The 22,543-nt window shown below is 44.6% G+C and overlaps 1 protein-coding gene across 1 annotated transcript in view; it reads right to left on the bottom strand.

Moving 5' to 3' along the window:
* TDRD5 (tudor domain containing 5) overlaps window positions 1-22,543 on the bottom strand; it is a gene marked incomplete at both ends in the record, with an annotated part of 586,386 nt that overhangs the window by 88,607 nt on the left and 475,236 nt on the right. The window contains one exon of the mRNA XM_082265311.1: window positions 212-382. Within this exon, the coding sequence (XP_082121437.1) occupies window positions 212-382 (171 nt within the window). The remainder of the gene's footprint in view (window positions 1-211; window positions 383-22,543) is intronic.

Below are 22,543 nucleotides of genomic sequence, written 5' to 3'. Positions count from 1 at the left end.
CTTTACAACTCCTTTCATAATTTACAAATCGCTTTTCCTAAACCATCCGGTGTAGAAGGTCACTTGAGTTTAGGTGTGCCTTATTTTGAAATAAACCGGTTACTTGTGCTTTTATATCTGCCTTGAGTTCAGTTTTACATGCAAATGTGCTGAATTCAGCCCATTTTATGGCTAACAAGATACAACATTTCATCTTAGAAGAAAAACATACCTGTTGGCTAGAAATCTGACTCTGAAGATCACCTGTGTTATCAATGGAAGGCTTTAACGTGTCATTAAGTGACAGGGTGCTTCCTGATAAAGGCCAACTCTCATCCCATACATCTTCTCCAGAAGGAATAGCCTCTAAGAAAGGCATTTCAAGTTCGGTCTCTTCTTTTACCTGAATAAAAATATTCCGAACCTGTGTCAGTACAACATAACCTCTGTTCAAAAGAATCTTTACCTAAAAAATTTAGGAAGCATGTTTTATTTTTAGTTTTATTTTTTGCAAAGATCATGCAACATGATCCAAAGTTTACATCACATTTTTATTCTTCACTATTTTTCTACCTCTCATGTAAACAAAAAAAAAAATGGATTTTTAATTCATACTTACCTGTAAAATCCATTTCTTGAAGAAGTACATCACTGGACACAGAGCCATAAATCATAACATATGGGTTATATAACCACCTATAGGTGAAGGACGTTGGCAACCAATCAGAATTGATGACCCCTATATAACCCTTCCCACACAAGAAGTACCTCAGTTTTGTAGCAAGCAATAAAAGACCCCATAGAAGAGGGGAGGGAGCTCTGTGTCCCGTGATGAACTTCAAGTAATGGATTTTACAGGTAAGAATAAATTAAAAACCCATTTTTCTTTTCGTACGTCACGGGACACAGAGTCATAAATCATAATATATGGGATGTCCCAAAGCAATGCATCTGAGGGGAGGGGGGACACCAAACAATACTGCCATCTGACCCTTAACAGGACCTCGTCACTGCCAACATCTGGATTTATGCATACTAAATCCTCCTCGGCCAAGCCGGAACCACCAGAATTACTGGTTTCCCCTCCAGCTGGATCCTGCGCAACAAACGCGATATCAGCTGTACCGGAGGAAAGGCATAGATCAGGGAATACTCCTCCCAAGGAGTCACCAAAGCATCCACTCCGACTGCGAGTGGATCCCTGGTCCTGGACTCAAATCTCTCCAATTTGTTGTTGAACTTGGATGCCAACAGATCTAGGTCTGATCTACATCCATTCTCCCGGAAACGTCTGTTGATGGCTCAAGAAATCTGCCTGCCAGTTCTCTATACCTGGAATGAACACTGCTGTCAGGCATGGCACAAACTTCTCTGCCCAGGACAGGATAATATCCACCTCATTCTGGGCTGATCGACTCCTTGATGGTATACATAAGCCATGGCTGTGGCATTGTTGGATTGTACCATGACAGGGTGAACCCCCCAGTCTGGGCGTCCAGAATTTCAGAGCCCAACTGACTGCACTAATTTCCAAAATGTTGATGAGAAGACTACGCTCTACCCAGGACCATTTCCCCTGGACAGTAGCTTCCTCCAGAACGGCTCCCCAGCCAGAGAGACTGGTATCTGTAGTCACCACCCTCCAGGTCACTGGAAGAAAGGATTAACCCTTCTCCAGATTTCAGGTCAACAACCACCAATTCAGACTCGGTCGTACTCTTGGTAGCAGAGATATGGACTGGTCCAAGGACTGAATTTTTTCCATTTCACGCAGACAGAATTTTGTTCTGCAAGGGTCTGGCATGGAATTGAGCATAGGAAATTGCCTTGAATGTGAACACCATCTTTCCCAGTAACATCATGCAAAGTCGTATAGGCGGATATTTTAGTCTTACTATAGACCGAACCTGGCCCTTCAGGTCTGAGACCTTTCCTGCTGGCAAGAATATTTTTGCCTGCACCGTGTCGACAAGAAGCCCCAGGTATTCCAAACGCTGGACTGGCTGTAATGCTGACTTTAGTTTAGTATCTAACCCAGACGTTCCAAAAAATGAACTGTCTGAATGATATTTTGGCTTAGAGCCGATGTCGATCTATTAGTAATAAATCGTCCAGAAATCCTATTACAGATATTCCTCGGGACCTTGGAATAGCCAATACTGGAGCTAGGATCTTTGAGAACACTCTTGGAGCTGTGGCCAACCTGAAGGGCAGGGCCACAAACTGGAAATGAATGTTTCCAGTCGCAAAACAAAGGAACCTTTGATGAGTCTGAAATATAATCACATGAAGATACGCATCCTTGATGTCTATGGATGCTAGAAATTCCTCTCCCAGTAGGGATGCTATGACTGAACGAATTGATTCCATGTGGAAAGAATGAACATTCAGAAACTGATTCAGTGCCTTGAGATCCAAAATAGGTCTCACATTCCAGTTTGGTTTGGGGATTATGAATAGGTTTGAGTAAAAACACTTGAACCTTTTGTTTTCTGGAACCTTGGGTATCATCCTTTGAGCTCTCAGCTGGTCCAATGCCTGAAAGAGAGATCTTTCTTTTAGGGGATCTGTTGGTATACTTGACCTCACCGAGGATGTGGGAACACCCGAAGTTCCAGCTTGTATCCCTGTGAAATGGTGGAGACAAACCCAGTTGTCTTGAATTAACTCCACCCATGCCCCTGAGAACTGCAGGAGCCTTCCCCCCTCTGAGGCAAGTGGGGACGCCCCTTCACTGAGAGGGCTTAGAGGAAGACCTGGCTGATCTCTGGGCCCAGGGTTTTTTCGGACCTTGCCCCGAAGGCTTGGGACCGGATGCAGACGTCGAGGCCGTCGCCACTGCCTGGAATTGGAAGCATTGGTATTATGTGTGCTGGGGATCTTAAAGGATGGATGCCAGCTCTTCCTCTTTACAGGTAGCAACCTCTCCTCCTCCCGAGATCTTTTGGCTATATTTATCCAGATCACCACCAAAAAGGCATTCTCCCTGAAAAGAGAAGCTGGCCAGTAATTTTTTACATGGTAATTCTGCAGACCAGCTCTTTAACCAAAGGATTCTGCTCATATGCACTGTCATCAGAGCAAACCGCGACATTTGCTTTATGGAGTCCGTAAGAGCATCAACTGCGAAACGAAGTGCGAGGTAAATCTGACAGATCTTCCACAGGCTCTCATTGATAAGGAACTGTCTTGGCCACTCGCTTTATGCGGACTTTCAAAGACTGACACACTCCAAAGGCTGCTACTGCTGGTTGTACTGCAGAACCTGCAAACGAAAAGGAGGCTTTCAATGAAGATTCCAACTTTTTATCCGCTGGACCTTTAAAAGCCTGGGCATTATCCACAGGACAGGTTTAACTCTTGTTAACCGAAGAAATGGCTGCATCCACAGTGGGAATTTTCCATCTCTTAGAAAACTTATCCTTCATAGGATACAACAATGGAAACCTTTTAGGAGGAACAAACATCCTATCTGAATGATTCCAGTCATTATACACTTCTTGCTCCAAGAGTGGATGCATGGGAAATGACCGAGGACTCTGAGGAGGGCGCAATGAGCCTATGGAGGAAAAAGAGGGTTGGGTCGTCTCTAAGGGCGGATGTTTAAACTCAGCCCGTACCATCTCAGGAAGAGAATCGATAAACAATATCTGGGATTGAGAGGCTGAGATTCCTCTGACTCCCTGGAAGTGGAAATTTCAGCTTGACCTTCTATAGGGTCACCCTCAGCTATATCTTCCACATCCTCAGCCCAATCCTGAACTGATTCAAGGGGCGGCCCAGGAGAGGGGGATCTAACCCGCTTCTTTCCTCTATGTGGTGCTGCAATCATGTCAGCAATCTTACCTTCTAGGCTAGCTAATGCCGATGCCAAATTGTCCTTGGTAACATTGGCTGTGGCAGAAGTACACGGAGTAGCTACTATGCCTGACAACCATAATGGCTCAGATTGGCTAATTGCCTCTAGCTTATCAGCAAGAGTAGACACAGTGGAAGCGCAACTAGGACCCTCAGAGCCTGACGGTGGCATCATAGTGCCCTTTCCAACTGTGCTCCCTCCAGCCCTCTTTCGGGCAGACTTGCTTTATAGCAAGACAAACTTGAGGTACTATCTTTAAAGTGTACTCAAGGTTTGTGCCAAGCTTACACAGCCTAATGCACACAACACTGATTACCTAAGATACAGGACCTACTAGTGCCAGTACCATAAACCCATAGTGACTCACGCAACCCAGCTGCTGCGGCTCTGTGTCCCTTTCAGCCTGTGACAGAGGCTAGTGTCTTAGAAATAGTTCCTTACAGAACATGCCCTTTTATGCACGTGCATGCCAAATCACGTTAGAACACGCCCACCACGCGGCGTACGCCCGCACTTAAATTCGAAGTTTCCTGCGCGCGAATAGGCTTACACCATAGACACGCAGTCCAGCAGAGGCGAACAGCGGATGCTTATGCGCCAGGGCGAACACACCAAACAAATGAGTGAGAGAGCAGTTTAGGCTGAATCTTGTTTGTCACAGCTGAAATCATTCAGGTGATCAGCTCAGGTAGAGAAACAGTGTAATGATATGCTTTAAATATATTTTTCATGAACCTGCTATAAAGTAATCACAAGCAGAAATACACTTGGCGCAAGTCTCTGTAATCTTATTAACCACTTACCCACTGGGCACTTAAACACTTCCTAACCAGGCCAATTTTCAGCTTTCAGTGCTCTCAGATTTTGAATGACAATTACTCAGTCATGCAACACTGTTCCCATATGAAATTTTTGTCCTTTTTTTCACACTGACAGAGCTTTCTTTTGGTGGTATTTAATTATAATTGGGTTTTTTATTTTTTGCGCTATAAATGAAAAAAGACCAAAATATTTGTAAAAAAATGCATTTTTCTTCGTTTCGGTTTTAAAAAGTTAGCAAATTTAGTCATTTTTCTTCATTAATTTTAGCCAAAATTTATACTGCTACATATCTTTAGTAAAAATAACCCAAATAAGTATACATTTTTTGGTCTTTGTGAAGGTTATAGAGTCTACACGCTATGGTGCCAATCATTGAAAATTGATCACACTTTATTGGCATACTTGCAACTACACCCCAAAATTCATTCTGCTACTCCTCCTGAGTATGGCAATACCACATTAGGACTTTTCCACAGCCTGGCCACACACAGAGGCCCAACATCCAAGCAGCAGGCGTTCTAGGAGCAAATATTACACATATAATTTCCTGACAACCTATCACACTTTTGAAGGTCCTGGAGCACCAGGACAATGGAAACCTCCACAAAATGACCCCATTTTGGAAAGCAAACACCCCGACACATAATCTAGGAGCCATAATGAGTCTTTTGAACATGTCATTTTTTTCCATACGTTTTTGGAAAATGTGGAAAGAAAATGAAAAAGCATTTTTTCTTACACAATGTTGGCCATTTATAAGATATTTCTAACACATAGCAAAAAGGACACCCCAAAATACATTCTGCTACTCCTCCTGAGTATGGCGATACAACATGTGTGACACTTTTGCACAGCCTAGCCACATACAGAGGCCCAACATGCAGGGATCACCGTCATTTCCTGACTTCCCATTACAATTTTGTGAGGCACTGAAGGGAACTGGAAGCACTGATGTGGAACAGGTGAGCACTGACGTGGCATGGATGTGGTACGGATGAGCACTGATGTGGCACAGATGAGCACTGACGTGGCATGGATGAGCACTGACGTGGCATGGATGAGCACTGATGAGGCACAGATGAGCACTGACATGGCCTGGATGTGGCACGGATGAGCACTGACGTGGCACAGATGAGCACTGACATGGCATGGAAGTGGCACGGATGAGCACTGACGTGGCATAGATGTGGCATGGATGAGCACTGACGCGGCGCAAGGATGAGCACTGACGTGGCATGGATGAGCACTGACGTGGCATGAATGTGGCACGGATGAGCACTGACGTGGCATGAATGTGGCATGGATTACCACTGGCGTGGCACGGATGAGCACTTGCGTGGCATGAATGAGCACTGATGTGGCATGGATAATAAGCACGGATGTGGCATGAATGAGCACTGATGCGGCTTAGGTGGGCACGGATTTGGCACGCATGAGGCATGGATGTGGCATCTTTAGAACATATAATTTTTTCCACAAGTTTTTGAAAAATGTGGAAAGAAAATGAACAAGCATTTTTTCTTTCTTTCTGTTGGCCATTTATAAAATATTTCTAACACATAGCATGTACATAGCAAAAATTACACTCCAAAATACATTCTGCTACTCCGTATGGCGATACAACATGTGTGACACTTTTCCACAGCCTAGCCACATACAGAGGCCCAACATGCAGGGAGCACCGTCATTTCCTGACTTCCCATTACAACTTTGTGAGGCACTGTAGGGCACTGACGTAGCACGGATGAGCCCTGACGTGGCACGGAAGAGCACTGACATGGCCTAGATGTGGCACGGATGAGCACTTACATGGCATAGATAAGCACTGACGTGCCATGGATGAGGCACGGATGAGCACTGATGTGGCACGGATGAGCACTGATGAGGCACAGATAGGCATTGATGTGAGATGGATGTGGCATGGATGAGCAATATGGCACGGATGAGCACTGGCGTGGCATGGATGAGCACTGGCATGGCATGTATGAGCACTGATGTGGCATGGATGAGCATGAATGTGGCATGCATGAGCACTGAGGTGGCACGCATGAGGGAATGATGAGGCACTGATGAGGCATGGATGTGGCACGGATGTGGCATGGATGAGCACTGAGTTGGTATGGGTGGTCACAGATGTGGCATGGATGAGCACTGAGGTGGCATGGGTGGGCACAGATGTCGCATGGATGTGGCACAGTTGAGGTATGGAGGAGGTAGAGGAGAAGTGCAGCTGCAGTTTCTCTCCTCGCACAATGTAACGATCGTTGTGTACAGGGTGCGAGGAGAGGAGAGAAATTAACCTGACATGCGTAGGTTTGTTGACAAGTGATCGCTCCATCATTGGACGGAACGATCGCGTGGTAAAGGGCATTGGCCCTTAACCACTTAAGCCCCAGGAGATTTTACCCCCTTCCTGACCAGACCCTTTTTTTCAACTTGGCACTTCATGACTTTAACTGACAATTGCGCGGTCATGCAATGCTGTACCCAAATGAAATTTACGTAATTTTTTCCCCACAAACAGAGCTTTCTTTTGGTGGTATTTGATCACCTCTGCGCTTTTTATTTTTTGCGATATTCGTAAAAAAATGAGCGAAAATTTTGCAAAAAAAAAAAAATGACATTTTCAACTTTGTCTTTTAAAAAATATCACCACCATCAGAATTTCAAACAAATCACCACCATCAGAATTTCAAAGGGCGTACATTTTTCATTGCATTTTCTCACTACCTATAACGGTTTAGGAGGCCCTGAAATGTCAAGATACCACAAAAACCCCCCCAAATGACCCCATTTTGGAAAGTAGACACCCCAAGCTGTTTGCTGAGAGGCATGGTGAGTCCATGGAATATTTTATATTTTGCCACAAGTTTTGGAAAAATTTTATTTATTTTTTTTTACACAACGTTGTCAGTAAAAGATAAATTTCTCACACATGACATGGGTATATGTGGAATGACACCCCAAAATACATTCTGCCGCTTCTCCTGATTATGGGGATGCCCCATGTGTGAGACTTTTTGGGAGCCTAGCTGTGTACAGGGCCGCGAAATCCAATCAACACTCTCAGGTTTTCTAATGGCGTAAATTGTGCATGTCACCTCTGCACTACCTGTCACAGTTTCGGAGGCCCTAAAATTCCAAGATAGCACAACCCCCCCCCCCCCCCCAAATGACCCCATTTTGGAAAGTAGACACCCCAAGCTATTTGCTGAGAGGCATGGTGAGTCCATGGAATATTTTATATTTTGCCGCAAGTTCCGGGAAATATATATATATATATTTTTTTTTTTTTACACAAAGTTGTCAGTAAATGATATATTGCTCACAGATGCCATCATGGGTATATGTGAAATGACACCCCAAAATACATTCTGCTGCTTCTCCTGAGTACAGGGATACCCCATGTGTGAGACTTTTTTGCAGTCTAGCCGAGTACAGGTCCCCGAAAACCAATCCCCACTTTCAGGCTTTCCAAGGGCGTAAATTGTTGATTTCACTCCTGACTACTTATCACAGTTTCGGAGGCCCTAAAATTCCAAGATAGCACAAAACCCCCCCAAATGACCCCATTTTGGAAAAGTAGACACCCCAAGCTATTTGCTGAGAGGCATGGTGAGTCCATGGGATATTTTATATTTTGGTACAAGTTCCAGGAAATATATATATTTTTTACACAAAGTTGTCAGTAAATGATATATTGCTCACACATGTCATGGGTATATGTGAAATGACACCCCAAAATACATTCTGCTGCTTCTCCTGAGTACAGGGATACCCCATGTGTGAGACTTTTTTGCAGTCTAGCCGAATACAGGACCCCGAAAACCAACCCCCACTTTCAGGCTTTCCAAGGGCGTAAATTGTTGATTTCACTCCTGACTACCTATCACAGTTTCGGAGGCCATAAATTGCCAAGACAGCACAACCCTCCCCCCCAAATGACCCCTTTTCGGAAAGTAGACACCTTAAGCTATTTGCAGAGAGGCATGTTGAGTGTTTTGCAGATCTCACTTTTTGTCACAAAGTTATGGAAATTGAAAAAAAAAAAGAGGGAAAAAAATGGATTTTCCTGTTTTTTCTTAATTTTCCCAAAAAAATGAGAGCTGCAAAATACACACCATGCCTCTCAGCAAATAGATTGAAGTGTCTACTTTGCAAAATGGGGTCATTTGGGGGGGTTTTGTGCCATCTTGGCTTTTTATGGACTTCAAAATGTGATAGGTAGTAAGGAGTAAGATCAACAATTTACGCCCTTAGAAAGCCAGAAGGTGCGGATTGGTTTTCCGGGTCCTCTACGTGGCTAGACTGCCAAAAAGTCTCACTCATGGGGTATCATTGTACTCAGGAGAAGCAGCAGAATGTATTTTGGGGTGTCATTTCACATATACCCATGGCATGTGTGAGCATTATATCATTTACTGACAACTTTGTGTAAAAACAAAATAATAATAATTTTCCCGAAACTTGTGGCAAAATATAAACTATTCCATGGACTCACCATGCTTCTCAGCCAATAACTTGGAGTGTCTACTTTGCAAAATGGGGTCATTTGGGGGGGATTTGTGCTATCTTGAAATTTCAGGGCCTCTGAAACTGTGAAAGGTAGTCAGGGGTAAAATCAGCAATTTACGCTATTAGAAAACCTGAAGATGTGGATTGGTTTTCGGGGTCGCGTACACAGCTAGGCTGCCAAAAAGTCTCACACATGTGGTATCCCTGTACTCAGGAGAAGCAGCAGAATGTATTTTGGTGTGTCTTTTCACATATACCCATGGCATGTGTGAGCAATACATCATTTAGTGACAACTTTGTGTAAAAAAACAACAAAAAAAAAAAAGAAATAATAATTTTCCCGACACTTGTGGCAAAATATAAACTATTCCATGGACTTCCCATGCCTCTCAGCAAATAGCTTGGAGTGTCTACTTTGCAAAATGGGGTCATTTGGGGGGGGGGGGGGGTTTGTGCTATCTTGAAATTTCAGTGCCTCTGGAACTGTGACAGGTAGTGCAGTGGTAAAATCAGCAATTTACGCCATTAGAAAACCTGAAGATGGGGATTGGTTTTCGGGGTCGCGTACACAGCTAGGGTCCCAAAAAGTCTCACACATGTGGTATCCCTGTACTCAGGAGAAGCAACAGAATGTATTTTGGGGTGTCATTTCACATATTCCCATGGCATGCGTGAGCAATATATCATTTAGTGACAACTTTCTGTAAAAAAACAAAAAAAAAAAAAGAAATAATAATTTTCCCGACACTTGTGGCAAAATATAAAATATTCCATGGACTCACCATGCCTCTCAGCAAATAGCTTTGGGTGTCTACTTTTCAAAAGGGGGTCATTTGGGGGGGCGTTTGAACTGTCCCGGCATTTTATGCTCAATCTTATCCACACATCACCCACTCTTCTAACCACTTGAAAACCAAGCCTTTTCTGTGACTTTTTGTTTACATGAAAAAATATATATTTTTTTTTTTACTAGAAAATTACTTTGAACCCCCAAACATTATATATTTCTTTAAAGCAGAGGCCCTATAGAATAAAATGGCAGATGTTGCAAATTTTTTTGTCACACGGTATTTGCGCACAGATTTTCCAAATGCAATTTCTGCGAATAAAATACATTTTTTTTTAAATTTATTGCACAAATACACTATATAATTCCAATTTGGTAAAATTTAAAAGATGATCTCATGTCGAGTACATAGATACCAAACATGACATGCTTTAAAAATTGCGCACGCCTCTGCAGCGGCCTTACAGGTTACCACTTTAGACTTACAGAGGAGGTCTACTGCAAGAATTACTGCACTCGACCTGGCGTTCGCGGCGATACCTCACATGCATGCTGCAATTGCGGTTTACGTCAGCAGCGACAGTAGGTCCACAACGCCAATCGGTAGGTCTGTGCGGGAAAACCTCAGACCAAACAGGAATAAACATAACCACCAATTGCGCTCAACTTCCGTAAAACTAAGAGGGGTATATGCTAATGCCAGGAGCCTAGCTAATAAAATGGATGAGTTGGAAATGTTAGTACATGAGGAGGACATAGACCTTGTGGGAATAACAGAGACTTGGTTCGACCCCTCACATGACTGGCTGGCCAATATCCAAGGGTATTCGGTGTACCGGAAGGACAGGGTAGGAAAAAGAGGGGGAGGGGTATGTCTCTATGTCAAGAACAATATAAAGGTGATAGAAAGGAGTGACATTACGGATGGGATGAGCATGGAGTTAGAATCTGTGTGGGTTGAACTCCATAGGGAAGGAGAAAAGGGGAAAGTAATTGTGGGGGTTTGCTATAGGCCACCTAACCAAGGGGAGGAGGTAGAGCTGGAATTTTTAGCACTAATGAGTAAAGTGGCAAAATTGGGATCAGTCATCATATTGGGGGACTTCAATTATCCTGACATTGACTGGGAAGAGGGGACTGCACACTCACAGAAGGCCCGTCTATTCACAGAAACCTTACTGGATAATTACATGTCACAGTTGGTGGATTCTCCGACTAGAGAAAATGCAGTCCTGGATCTATTGATCACTAATGACCCAGACATAATCTCGGAGGTAGTAGTTCAGGACAACCTGGGCTCTAGCGATCACAGGATGATCACATTTAGTATAAATAACAATATAACAAGGCAAGTGGGGAACATAAGAACCCTAAACTTCAGAAGGGCAAACTTTCCAAAATTGTACTCATTGATGGAAAGGGTACACTGGGACCAAACCCTGGGATCCCTGACCACAGAGGAAAAATGGGAATGCTTTAGGAACATATTAGGCAAAGGCATCTTGCAGTGCATTCCTATGGGAAATACATTTAGAAGAGACAAAGCCAAACCTGGCTGGCTAAACCGTAACGTTAAAAAACGTATTAGGGAAAAAAAAATGGCCTTCAAGAAATATAAATCAGAGGGCACTGTATTGGCTTTCGAGCTATACAAGGAGGCAAATAAGAAAAGTAAACACGAAATCAAAATGGCTAAAATCAACTTTGAGAGACAAATAGCGGAGGATAGTAAAAAAAACCCAAAGAAATTCTTTAAATATATCAACAGCAAAAAAACTAGGGCAGAGCATATTGCACACATAATTAGCGATGATGGGGGGATGGTTACAGAGGACACTGAAAAAGCAACCGTGCTGAATGCTTTTTTCTCGTCAGTCTTTACACAGGAAACGGAGGGGTACACTGACCATGACTGTATGGTTAGTAGTAATACACAGGATTTGCCACTATGGCTAACAGAGGGTGAAATCAGGGAAAGGCTGGATAAACTTAACACAAACAAATCACCAGGCCCGGATGGCGTACATCCGAGAGTACTCAAGGAACTCAGTAAGGTTATATCCAGACCACTGTTCCTGATCTTTGCTGACAGTATTAGGACAGGGGATGTACCAGGGGATTGGAAGAAAGCTAACGTGATTCCGATATTCAAAAAGGGCCAGAGGCATATCCCGGGAAATTATAGGCCTGTCAGTTTGACATCAATAGTATGTAAACTTCTGGAGGGGATGATAAGGGACTATATCGTAGAGTTTGCTAAAGACAACAACATCATCAGCAGTAATCAGCACGGGTTTACAAATGGGCGTTCTTGTCAAACCAATCTCTTAGCATTCTACGAGGAGGTGAGCTGTGAGCTATATAGGGGCAGACCAGTGGATGTGGTGTACTTGGATTTCGCTAAGGCGTTTGATACAGTTCCCCACAAGCGCTTAATTTATAAAATAAGGTCTGCAGGTATCGAAAGCAGGGTTTGCTCTTGGATACGGAACTGGCTTAAAGGGCGTGTCCAAAGGGTGGTAATAAACAGCGCATACTCAGACTGGTCTGAGGTTGTAAGCGGGGTGCCCCAGGGCTCAGTCCTGGGACCAACCTTGTTCAATTTATTCATAAACAGCATTGAGGACGGGATCAGTAGTTCAATATCAGTTTTTGCAGATGACACAAAATTGGGCAGGGCAATAACTGCACAGCATGAAGCAGATATCCTACAGAATGACCTGGACAAAATTACAGAGTGGGCAAGGACATGGCAAATGAGGTTTAACGTGGAGAAGTGTAAGGTTTTGCACTTGGGGACTAAAAACATAAAAACACAATACACGTTAGGAGGGGAACCCTTGGGGGAATCAAAAATGGAGAAGGATCTGGGAGTCTTGGTTGATGATAGATTAGGCAACAGCATGCAATGTCAAGCGGCAGCTGCCAAAGCCAGCAGAATATTAGCATGCATAAAGAAAGGGATGTATTCCAGAGATAAGACTATAATCCTTCCACTTTATAAAACTCTGGTCCGACCGCATCTGGAGTATTCTGTCCAGTTCTGGTCGCCAGTCCTCAGGAGGGATGTGTTGGAGCTGGAGAGAGTCCAGAGAAGGGCAACTAAACTAATTAGGGGATTGGAGGACCTTGACTATGAAGAGCGTCTACAATCGCTTGATTTATTCTCCCTGGAGAAGAGACGTCTGAGGGGGGACATGATAGCAATTTATAAATATCTTAATGGGGATCCCAGCTTAGAAAAAAAGCTGTTCATTCGAAGGGATTGCATGAGGACTCGAGGGCATACAATGCGATTAGAGGAGAAACGTTTTAATCACAGGCAACGTGGGGGGTTCTTTACTGTTAGGGCTACAAGATTGTGGAATTCTCTACCACAAGAGGTGGTTTCTGCGGGTAGTATGGTGGCTTTCAAAAGACTCTTAGACTTACATCTCAAGGATCAGAACATTCAGGGGTATGTGAGATGAGTACAGCCACACACACCTACACAGGTTGAACTGGATGGACTATTGTCTTTATTCAACCTCACCTACTATGTAACTATGTAACTATGTAACATATGTCACTAGACCAACGCTTGCGTGCGCCATTGCGCGCAAGCACGGGGACACGGGGGGGGGCTTGATTTTTTTATTTTGCTTTTTTATGTTATTTTGACACCTTTCCTTTCATTTATTTTTTAATCATTTTTATTGTTATCACAGTGAATTTAAATATCCCCTATGATAGCAATCTGTAGTGACAGGTACTCTTTTAAAAAAAAATTGGGGTCTTTTAGACTCTAGATCTCTCCTCTGACCTGAACGCATCTGACCACACCAAAATTGGTGTGATAAAATACTTTCCCAATGGCCCTGTTTATTTCTGGACGAAACAGAAGTCATGAAATGCTCATAGCTTCCGGTATCTTAGGCCATAGAGATGATTGGAGTCATTCTCATCTCCAATTAGCTCTATGGTTAGATAATTGAACCACCGGCTGCACTCTTGGGTTAACCGGTGGGACAGGAGAGCCCGAGAAAAACCACAGAAGGCTGCGAAAGGCGGCGGTTGGGGGGGGGGGGGTGTTTGGGAGAGTCCCCTCCCACTGCATGTAAAAGCAGTCTAGCGGCCAATTACCTGCTAGGATTGCTTTTACTTGTAAGCCGACCGCTGGCTGTAAAAAGCGATACCAAGATGATGCCTAAATCTGCAGGCATCATCCTGGTATAACCACTCAAAGTCCAGCAACGTACCAGTACATTGCTGGTCCTTGTTTGGCATATAGTGTAGGTTTTTTTTTTTTTCCATGCAGCCTGTGGGCTGAACGAAAAAAAAAGAGAACCTATCAGAAATCAGCACAGGAATAATGTGTAGTATTACTCATCATTAACCGCCCAAACAACCACCCACTGAATTTAATGATGGGTATACACGACACTATCCACGTATACCAAAATAGGATTTTAACTGCAGTGCTGAAATCAGAAAATCAACACAGCTGCTGCCAGCAAATGTATCCATATATGCTGAGCGCAAACGCTGTTTGTGTCAGAATATATCAAATCAATGTTGTGGCAGCCGACGAGTACCTGCAAGAGAAACAGGTCACAAAAGAATGAAAAAACAAACAAACAAAGTACATTAAAAGTACAGTAGGAGGAGTAGAAGAACATATAAAATGACTGACACAACAACAGTTTTTGGATCCTTTTATTTTTCTTTCTAACTGTTGTTCCTTGATTTGGGACTGCGATCTTCCAGCTTGGGTCTCTCAAAATGTCGATGGACATCCAACATCTTTCGAGACCCTGTGTTTGTGTGCCCTACACTGTGTCGTGCTGTACCTTACACTAAAACTCCACTAGTGTATGGTAGCGCTCGAAACATTCCCCGATGCAGAGACCAGGTTGGTCAGGACATTTGGGACAATAATAACGGGTGTCACGCCTACATCCGCGCCTGCTACAGACACGACATCGTCTTTGGGGTCGTCTTTAGGTAGGGGTACTCGGGAGGACATAAGGAAAATGTCTCTCATGCAGCCGGCTCACTGCATCTGGAAGGGGAAGTTGGGCAGGCATGCCTCCTGGGTACAGGTAGGCAAGGATGATCGCTTCCTGGAATTCCCGGAAGGATCCAGTTCGTCCTGACGCCCTGTATAGGACAAAGGCGTCCAGCATAGCCAATTGGTAAAGGTAAACAGACACTTTTTGTACCAGCGTCTGGCTTTACGGGCAACTAAATATGGCGCCAAAAGCTGGTCGTTAAGGTCCACCCCTCACATATTAAGGTTATATTCGTGGACATAGAGGGGTTGCTCCATAACGCCAGTTGCCGTAGGGATTTGGATCGTCGTGTCTGCGTGAAGGGAGGACAGAACATAAACATCCCGTGTATCCTTCCACTTCACCACAAGCAATTTGTCAGTTTTCAAGCAGGCTCTCGCCCCCCCGACTAAGATGGGAATTTACAAGCCGTTGGGGGAAGCCCCGGCGATTAGGTCGCACGGTGCCACATGCGCCAATTTGTAATTCAGAAAGATGACTAAATAGTGGCATGCTTGTGTAAAAGTTGTCCACGTACAAATGGTACCCCTTTCCGGATAAGGGTGACACCAAGACCCAAACAATCTTTCTGCTGCTCCCTATGTAGTCTGGGCGGTTTGGGGGCTCCACACAGCTATCTTTTCCCTCATAGACCCGTAAACTAACTGTATAACCTGTGGCCCTGTCACACAATTTATACAGCTTGACCCCGTACTTGGAACGCTTGCTGGGGAGGTACTGTTTTAAAGCAAGGCGGCCAGTAAATTTAATCAGGGACTCGTCAACGTAGACAACTTGTTTGGGGGTAAACAAGGCTGCAAACCGCTGATTGAAGTGGTCTATGAGGGGCCGAATTTTGTGGAGCCGATCATATTCAGGGTCTCCCCGAGGACGACAGATTTAATTGTCACTGAAATGCATAAATCGCAGAATTTGCTCATATCTCGCCCTGGACATGGAGGCAGAGTACATGCGCATATGGTGAATTGGGCTAGTGGACCAATATAGCCGCAATTCACTCTGTTTAGTTATGCCCACGTGGAGGGAAAGGCCCAGAAAGATTTTAAAATCGGAAACCGTTATAGGTTTCCAGCCGAATGGTCTGGCAAGGGGCAAATTTGGGTTGGCGGCGATGAATTGTCGTGCGTATAAATTTGATTGATCCACAATAGATCTGTAAAGATCTTCCGTGAAGAACAGCTCAAAAAAGTTCAGGGGCGTAAAACCAGCTGTCTCCACGTGGATTCCAGGTTGGGCAGTGAATGGGTGAAGTACTGGCGCTGTAGAATCAGTGGGTTGCCAATTGGGATATGCCAGCGCATCAGGGAGGGCACTATGGACTCTATGGGCCTGTCTACGAATACGAGGTGGCTGCGGGCTACTACTTGTGCTAGCCACCGCACCAGCTTCAACTGCACTTAGGGGACTCGCCATGTCACCAGGTGATACTGCAGTGCTGGTTGTACTAGGTCCAGGGTGTACTAGGCCGCTGGCGCTTACCAGAAAGATGAGCGGCACTAGTAACCACACTCTGCTCCATATGAGCACCCTGTGATTCCTGCATCTCAACAACTCCAGAGTGGGGTTGGGTACGCCTGGGTCTAACAGGGACCCATCTGAGCTATCTGTCAGGGAGCCGCTGCTTTCATCTGGTTCGTATACTGACCCTGATTCTGCCAGTGTAGCTTCCCCATCGCTATCATCTGACATGGCCAGTATACTATAAGCCTCTTCACTACTGTACAAACGTTCAGACATTTTGGTAACTAAATTTAACTGTACAGTAGTGTTGACTCACAGGTAATAAAAGCACCTGGTTGTCAAGGACTATTTCAAGCGCTACCAAAAAAACTGCTAATGCTAGCACGGATCAGGCCTGACTCTGCTAACACAGCGGTTTTGTGTGTTGTGTTTTTTTGTAAGTGACAGTAATCTATTGATTACTGCACTTGCCTGGGTGAAAGGGTTAAACGCAGGCGCTGGCAGGAATCAGTGCTGACCATGCAAACACCGCGTTTTGGGAACCCTAAACTATGGGGGAGCTAGTATAGTTCTGATCAGATCAGATATTGATCTGTTCAAACATTATACTAGTAATGGAAGTGTATGTGTGCGTATGTGTGTGTTTGGTAATCAAGGGGTTATTTCTAAACTATGCGCCGGGGATCTGCGCTTTTTTAGACTGCCACTAACACTAGCGAATGTCACCTGTGTCACTTATAATAGTGATCAGAAAAAAAAACTGTACACAATAAAAGTGACACTGTGACAGGGCACGGAAGCGGTTAACTGGGGGTGATCAGGGGGTTAAATCTTTATTGGGAGGGGGTGGCAGGTATCCTATGGATAAAAGGAACGATGGCAAGCGCTAAACCTGGTCACAAGTCACACTTATACGGGTACATAGAAAATGCTATATACTGTGTACAGCGTGTGTTGTGGCAGGGGGTGTAGGGGTGATCAGGGGGGGGGGATCAGGGGGTTAAATCTTTATTGGGGGGGTGGCGCGGACCCTAAACCTCCTTGGGATAGAAACTTAGTCGCTAGCGCTAATTCAGATCACAATCACACTAATACAAAAATACAAAAACACAGTATATTACGTTTTAGTGTTGAATGTGACGGGGGTAGTGGTTAACTGGGGGTGATCAGGGGGTTAAATCTTTATTGAAGGGGTGGCGGGTAATTTAAGTGGAAAGGGGGGGGGGGGGCCGTAAGTGCTACATCTGTTCACAAATCACTTATACGGGTATATAGGAAAATGATACTGTATACGGTGTGTGTTGTGACAGGGGGTCTAGGGGTGATCAGGGGGGTATCAGGGGGTTAAATCTTTATTGGGGGGTGGTGGGGACCCTAAACCTTCTTGGGACAGAAACGTAGTCGCCTGCTCTAATTCGGATCACAATCACACTAATACAAAAACACCGTATATTACGTTTGTATTAGTGTTGAATGTGACAGGGGGTAGGGGTTAACTGGAGGTGATCAGGGGGTTAAATCTTTATTGGGGGGGGGGGATGGCGGGTATTTTTAGTAAAAAAGGGGGGGTCACAAGCGCTACACCTGACCACAAATCACACTTGTACAGGTATAAAGGAAAATGCTATATGCTGTATACAGTGTGTTGTGTGACAGTGGCTGTAGGGTTAATTGGGGGGGGGGGGGATTAGGGATTAAATGTGAGTATCTACCTGTGTGTGGGTGTGCTTGTGCAGTTACTCACAGTTAGATGTGCTCTCCTCTCACGCTGGATCCAAAAAGGACGATGGGAGGGGAGGGCACATCTTTTCTGAGCCTGTGCTTACATTTCACAGGCTCAGAGTGTAATTTGATTGGGCAGGACCGATCAACAGGTCGAGGCCAAAAATGATTGGCCTGGACCTGATGACTGATCGGGACCGCGCACCAGAGCGCCCAAGGCTAGTGACGTACCGGTACGTCACTTTGCCTGGCCGGGGCTGATCGTCGCAGTATATGTACTTGCGGCGGTCGGCAAGTGGTTAACCACGATCCATGATGCGTCAGGTTCCCGGGACCCGCCGAGCATGGATAGCTCCGTATGCGCGCCCCAGCGGGAGCGCGATTCTGGGAGGACGTCATTGTACGCCCTCCCAGAATAAGCTGACCTCGCTGTAGCCGTCATTGCCATGGCCTGGTCGGCAAGTGGTTAAAGGGAACAATTCATAAGATATTTACAATTTTGCAACTTTTAACCTTTTAAGGTTTTTGTTTGCTGTGTAAATATTTAAAATGGGACTCACCAGTCCTGCCGCAGGAAACTAATATAAGAAAGAATCCCATCTTCACCCTTCACGGTGAGCATTATCTTAGAGACCTTCAAGGACTTGGTCCCCTATATAAGAGGGACCACGGCCTTGGACCTGTAGAGCACCCTGCACGGAGCGCCTTTTGGGGTTTGGTATTCCAAGGGTCTGGATCACAGGGTCCAGCGCCTAAAAAGGACAGCTCTACAGGCAAAACCTTGTATCTGCTTCCCAATTCTCGGGTACCATCTTTTTAGTCCATTGACTGTTTTAGATGGATCGAATAGCTAACCCTTTAGATCCAGTGATCTTTGTTTGGGGTATGATAGCATAATCTTCTTTCTTTTTCTTTGAAACATAACAAACATGTGGAGCACCTCTAAACAGCGACCTTCACCTTTTAGACACTGGAAAAAAAAACTGAGGTACTTCCTGTGTGGGAGGGGTTATATAGGGGGTCATCAATTCTGATTGGTTGCCAGTGTCCTTCACCTATAGATGGCTATATAACCCATATGTTATAATTTATGGCTTTGTGTCCCGTGAAGTACGAAAAGAAATGTTGTACTCACCTTAAAATTCATTTTTGGGTTTTGTTAAAGGACACAGGAATTTTTCAAAGCGATCATAGCTCTAAAAAGGGCTTCCACCTTATCATTTGGGTCCTTACCCTCTCATTAACCACTTCCTCCTGGGTGGACGTCATATGACGTCCGTAAACTTTGCGGGGGTATACCGGGATGATGCCTCTAGCTAGAGGCATCATCCCGGTATCGTGGTTTAGAGCCGACGGTTGGCTTTCCGTCGGTAACGACAGATGCGGCTCGGGAGCCGCTCGATCGTTACCCGGGGGGCGGGAGGGGACGTCCCCCCCCTCCCGCCGCCTTCCGTGGCTTTTACCGGGGCTCCCGTCCCACCAGGAGCCCCGAGCACCTAGCCGGCGTGTCCGCTGGCTGGATGGAGTCCCGATCAATACCGGAAACGGCTTCGATCGGGTCTCCGATGACGTAACCCGGAGGCGGCGTCCATGACGTCACTTCCGGGTTAGTGTGCTGCAAAAAGGCGGCAAATTTGAAAAACGGATGTATGCAAAAACGCCGTTTTCGGCGTTTTGCATACAGGGAAGTATAGTGGAGGGGTCTAGGGTCTTATAAACCCTCGATCCCTCCATAAAGTGTACCTGTCAATGCATATTGCTGTCACAAGGGATGTTTACATTGCTTGTGACAGCAATAAAAGTGATCAGATTTATTTTTTTTAAAAAAAACTGTAATAAAGTTAAAAAAAATAAAATAAATGGGAAAAAAAAAAATTTAGCCGCCCCCGTCACCTCGCGTACAAAAAAAAACGTATACGGAAGTCGAGCCGCAAATTAAATCGCTGTTCAAACCACACATGTGAGGTATCGCCGCGACCGCCATTTTATTCTCCAGAGTCTTTGCTAAAAATATATATATAATGTTTGGGGGTTCTAAGTAGTTTTCTAGGAAAAAATACTGATTTTAGATTGTAAACAAAAAGTGTCCGAAATAGGCCTGGTGGGTAAGTGGTTAAACAATAGGCAGGGCAGGAGCACGTCATCCTAGGATCGGGCCATGCTCTACGGAAATCTGTCAACCGCTGGGCCCACGGGACACAGCCAATGACAGATCACTGTACCGGCCTGCTGCCAGTACCATGTGATCGATGTTGCTTATTGTGTACTATTGTGATGAGCTTTGTGATTGGTCACAGTCATCACATGGTGCATACAGGGCCAATTACAGCCCATCTTTACCATGTGATTAGCTGTGGCCAATCACAGCTAATCACAATAGTAAACACTGAATGATTAGTTTTCATTCAGAGAAAAAATGGTTGCTTATAAACGGTAAAAATTGGATTTTTGACTTACTGTAAAATCCATTTCTCTGTATTCCTTGACGGACACAGATCCTTAGGATTCCTGACCAGTGGGTTATAATGCCCCCTAGAGCAATAGGACACTAGGCAGAAAAAAACCTTGACCCAGGAGGTACAGTGGTGATCGAAAGTTTGGGCACCCCAGGTAAAAATTTGTATTAATGTGCATAAAGAAGCCAAGGAAAGATGGAAAAATCTCCAAAAGGCATTAAAATTACAGATTAGACATTCTTATAATATGTCAACAAAAGTTAGATTTTATTTCCATCATTGACACTTTCAAAATGACAGAAAACAAAAAAATGGCATCTGCAAAAGTTTGGGCACCCTGCAGAATTTATAGCACGCTCTGCCCCCTTTGCAAGGCTGAGACCTGCCAGTGTCATGGATTGTTCTCAATCATCGTCTGGGAAGACCAGGTGATGTCAATCTCAAAGGTTTTAAATGCCCAGACTCATCTGACCTTGCCCCAACAATCAGCACCATGGGATCTTCTAAGCAGTTGCCTAGAAAACTGAAAATAGTTGACGCTCACAAAGCTGGAGAAGGCTATAAGAGGATAGCAAAGCGTTTTCAGATGTCAATATCATCTGTTCAGAATGTAATTAAGAAATGGCAGTCATCAGGAATAGTGGAAGTTAAAGCAAGATCTGGAAGATCAAGAAAAATATCAGACAGAACAGCTCGCAGGATTGTGAGAAAAACAATTCAAAACCCACGTTTGACTGCACGATCCCTCCAGAAAGATCTGGCAGACACTGGAGTTGTGGTACACTATTCCACTATAAAGAGATACTTGTACAAATATGGTTTTCATGGAAGAGTCATCAGAAGAAAACCTTTTCTACGTCCTCACCACAAAAATCAGCATTTGAACTTTGCAAATGAACATATAGACAAGCCTGATGCATTTTGGAAACAAGTTCTGTGGACCGATGAGGTTAAAATTTAACTTTTTGGCCGGAATGAGCAAAGGTACATTTGGAGAAGAAGGGGCACAGAATTTAATGAAAAGAACCTCTGTCCAACTGTTAAGCATGGGGGTGGATCAATCATGCTTTGTGGTTGTATTGCAGCCAGTGGCACAGGGAACATCTAACGAGTAGAAGGAAAAATGGATTCAATAAAATTTCAGCAAATTTTGGATAGTAACTTGATGCCATCAGTAAAAAAGCAAAATCTAAAATCTGTGAAAAAGCTGTTAACCACCTCAATACTGGGCACTTAAACCCCCTTCCTTCCCAGACCAATTTTCAGCTTTTAGCGCTGTTGCATTTTGAATGACAATTGCGCGGTCATGCAACACTGTACCTAAACCAAATTTGTGTCATTTTTCCCCCACAAATAGAGCTTTCTTTTGGTGGTATTTGATCACCGCCAGGTTTTTTCTTTTTTGGTGCACAAATAAAAAAAGACCGAAAATTTTGAAACAAAAAAAAAAAGAGTTATTGTTGAGGTTATAAAATTTTGTAAATAGATACGTTTTTTCCTGCACTGATGACGCCGCACTGACAGGCACTGATGAGGAAACACTGATGGGGTGGCACTGATATGCAGAACTGATGGGCACTGATAGGTAGCACTGATGGGCACTGATATGTGGCACTGATAGATAGCACTGGTGGGCACTGATAGGCAGCACTGATGGGAACTGATCGGCGGCACAGATCGGCACTGATGGGGGGCACTGATAGGCAGCACTGGTGGGCAATAATGGGCACTGGTGGGCGGCACTGATAGATGGCAATAACGGGCACTGGTGGGCAACACTGATAGATGGCATTGGTGGGCAGCACTGATAGGGGGCACCACTGGCAGGCTCTCTGAGCCCTGTTTGCCATCCCTGGTGGTCATGGGTGGGCATCCCTGGTGGTCATGGGTG

The sequence above is a fragment of the Pelophylax lessonae genome (assembly GCF_965119305.1).
Source record: "Pelophylax lessonae genome assembly, chromosome: 8".
Taxonomy (NCBI): domain Eukaryota; kingdom Metazoa; phylum Chordata; class Amphibia; order Anura; family Ranidae; genus Pelophylax; species Pelophylax lessonae.
Note: the sequence above shows the minus strand (reverse complement) of the source record. Positions and strands in the feature narration are given on the sequence as shown.